Here is a 2,020-nt window from a genome sequence, read left to right on the forward strand (position 1 = left end):
CACAGTTAGGAAAAGATTTATAGACTTGGCTAATCTTGGAAAATAAAGGCCATCAGGGTTGGGCGTGTTATTCCGAGATGATCTATTCAATTATCTGCAATTTCCTACTCAGTTGAATTTTTCCATGGTCACTTCGAGGGAGTTTTCTCCTTCCCTGTTTTTCCTATCTTACTGGGAGGTCTGCTTTGGGACTTTCTTTTTCTTTCTGGCTTCTTAGGAAATAAAGGGTCATTGCTTCATGGAAGTATTTTAGATATTCCATATTTAGAATGAATGTTTTTACCTGGAAGCACTCAGGTACCCTGAATCCAGGGCCTCTTAAATGGGCTGGTCTGGAAAGGGCTTGAGTGAAGGCTTGGGGGAAGAAGGGGGGAGGCAGAGGGCAACTTGTAGGCCTAGGGGTGGGATCCAAAGGAGCACAAGCTCTGAGAAGGACAGCAAGTGAGGAGAGACACAAGGTGGGAGCGCAGAAAGACCTTCGCCTGCGAATGCAGCCCCAGCTCCTGTCCTCAGGACCCCAGTGTCCTGCCTCTGTGTGGGTCACAGTCACAGTTGGGATACATTACCAAGCAGGGATGGTCAGGGGTGAGTGGCTCAGCCAGTGGTTAAACCACCTCCATGCTAACAAGCTTAAGCAATCAGCTTGGGAAGGGTCCTGGCTGGAGGAAAAAAAAAATTAAAACCCAACCTTAGACCCTTAGACCTCCTGTCAGAGTCTGAGGAGAATTATATTTTTGAACTAGTCTACAGTGTGGACAGGAAATGACCTCTCCACAAACTGCTTCTTTAAAAACAAGCTCTGGTGCCTCCAGCAATCCAGTCTCTCTCTCTCTCTCTCTCTCTCTCTCTCTCTCTCTCTCTCTCTCTCTCTCTCTCTCTCTCTCTCTCTCTCTCTCTCTCTCTCTCTCTCTCTCCCCTCCCTCCCTCTTTTCCTCCCTCCTAAGCTCCCTTCCCTCCCTCTCTGAGCTCCTGCTCTCTCCCTCTCCCTCCTCTCCCGAGCTCCCTCCCTCCTCCGCTCCCTCCCTCCCTCCTCCCTCCTCCCCTCCTCTGGCTTTAGAGGCTCCCACCGCACTTCCCAGCCTGTGTGCTCAGCCTGCCTGCCTGCTGCCTCCGCGTGTGTGAGAGAGTGTGTGTGTATGTGTGTGTGAGCGTGTGTGCGTGCGTCTACTTTGTACTGTGAAGAACACAGCCCATGTGCTCTGCATGGACGTTACTGCTACTCTATTTAGCTTGATTTTCGACAAGCAGGCAAGATGTCCAGCACACCACATGACCCCTTCTATTCTTCTCCTTTCGGCCCATTTTATAGGAGACATACACCCTACATGGTGCAGCCAGAGTACCGAATCTATGAGATGAACAAGCGGCTGCAGTCTCGCACAGAGGTAAGTACTTCAACCTTGGCCGTGGGTTCGTGTATTTTTTTTAAACTGAGCATGGGCTTTTCCCGGGGCTTCTGGCTGAATTCTGAGGGAAGTGTCCCACTACCTACTACCACGTATGAGGGAATGAGCGCCAGGGTGAATCCACGAGTTTGAACGCCCGGTTTGCAGGGACAGCAACTCTTAGAGCAGGGAACAGTTTCTGCCGGAATCTTGCAGTAGCCAGCCCGGCACTCGCTTCCCATTCCCGGGCTTCACAAATACAGCTCTCCCAGGAACTCTGCGATTCGCAAGCTCTGAGTGGTCCTGTTTCCCGAGATAAAATTGCAAAGGATTTTGCGGTTGTTTGCATTTGGGTAGATAGAGAGGAGACCGCTTTGCCCTGCATTTGCTTTTCAAAGTCATCAAAATTGAGGTAAGGGAGGGGGGAGGAGTAGTCCTGTATACTTGTCACAGCCAGCCCTGGAGGGACACATGTTTACATATTTCCTTGTTAAATTCGGAAACCAGTTGCTTGGGGCAGGAGGGTTCTATACTTTCTCCTCTCCCTGTGGGCTGCACCTCTGAAGGGCTCTGCCTCTACCTCGGGACAGGAGCTGGCTCAGAGTTCCAGCTGCCTTGAGTTTTGTGTATTTGTG

General features: G+C 50.7%; 1 protein-coding gene across 10 annotated transcripts in view; it reads left to right on the forward strand.

The window, feature by feature from the left end:
• The first annotated feature begins 914 nt into the window (after positions 1-914).
• Positions 915-2,020, forward strand: part of Ldb2 (LIM domain binding 2) — a 380,985-nt gene continuing 379,879 nt past the window's right edge. For 9 of the 10 annotated variants that reach the window (XM_004624549.2, XM_004624552.2, XM_012516558.2 and 6 more), the window contains exon 1: positions 983-1,385. In XM_004624549.2, the coding sequence (XP_004624606.1) occupies positions 1,254-1,385 (132 nt within the window). In that variant the 5' untranslated portion in view covers positions 983-1,253. Of the gene's footprint in view, positions 1,386-2,020 lie in introns of all 10 variants that reach the window. The other variant, XM_004624550.3, reaches the window with a different exon arrangement.

This window comes from Octodon degus, unplaced genomic scaffold, assembly GCF_000260255.1.
Source record: "Octodon degus isolate 3935 unplaced genomic scaffold, OctDeg1.0 scaffold00006, whole genome shotgun sequence".
NCBI lineage: Eukaryota > Metazoa > Chordata > Mammalia > Rodentia > Octodontidae > Octodon > Octodon degus.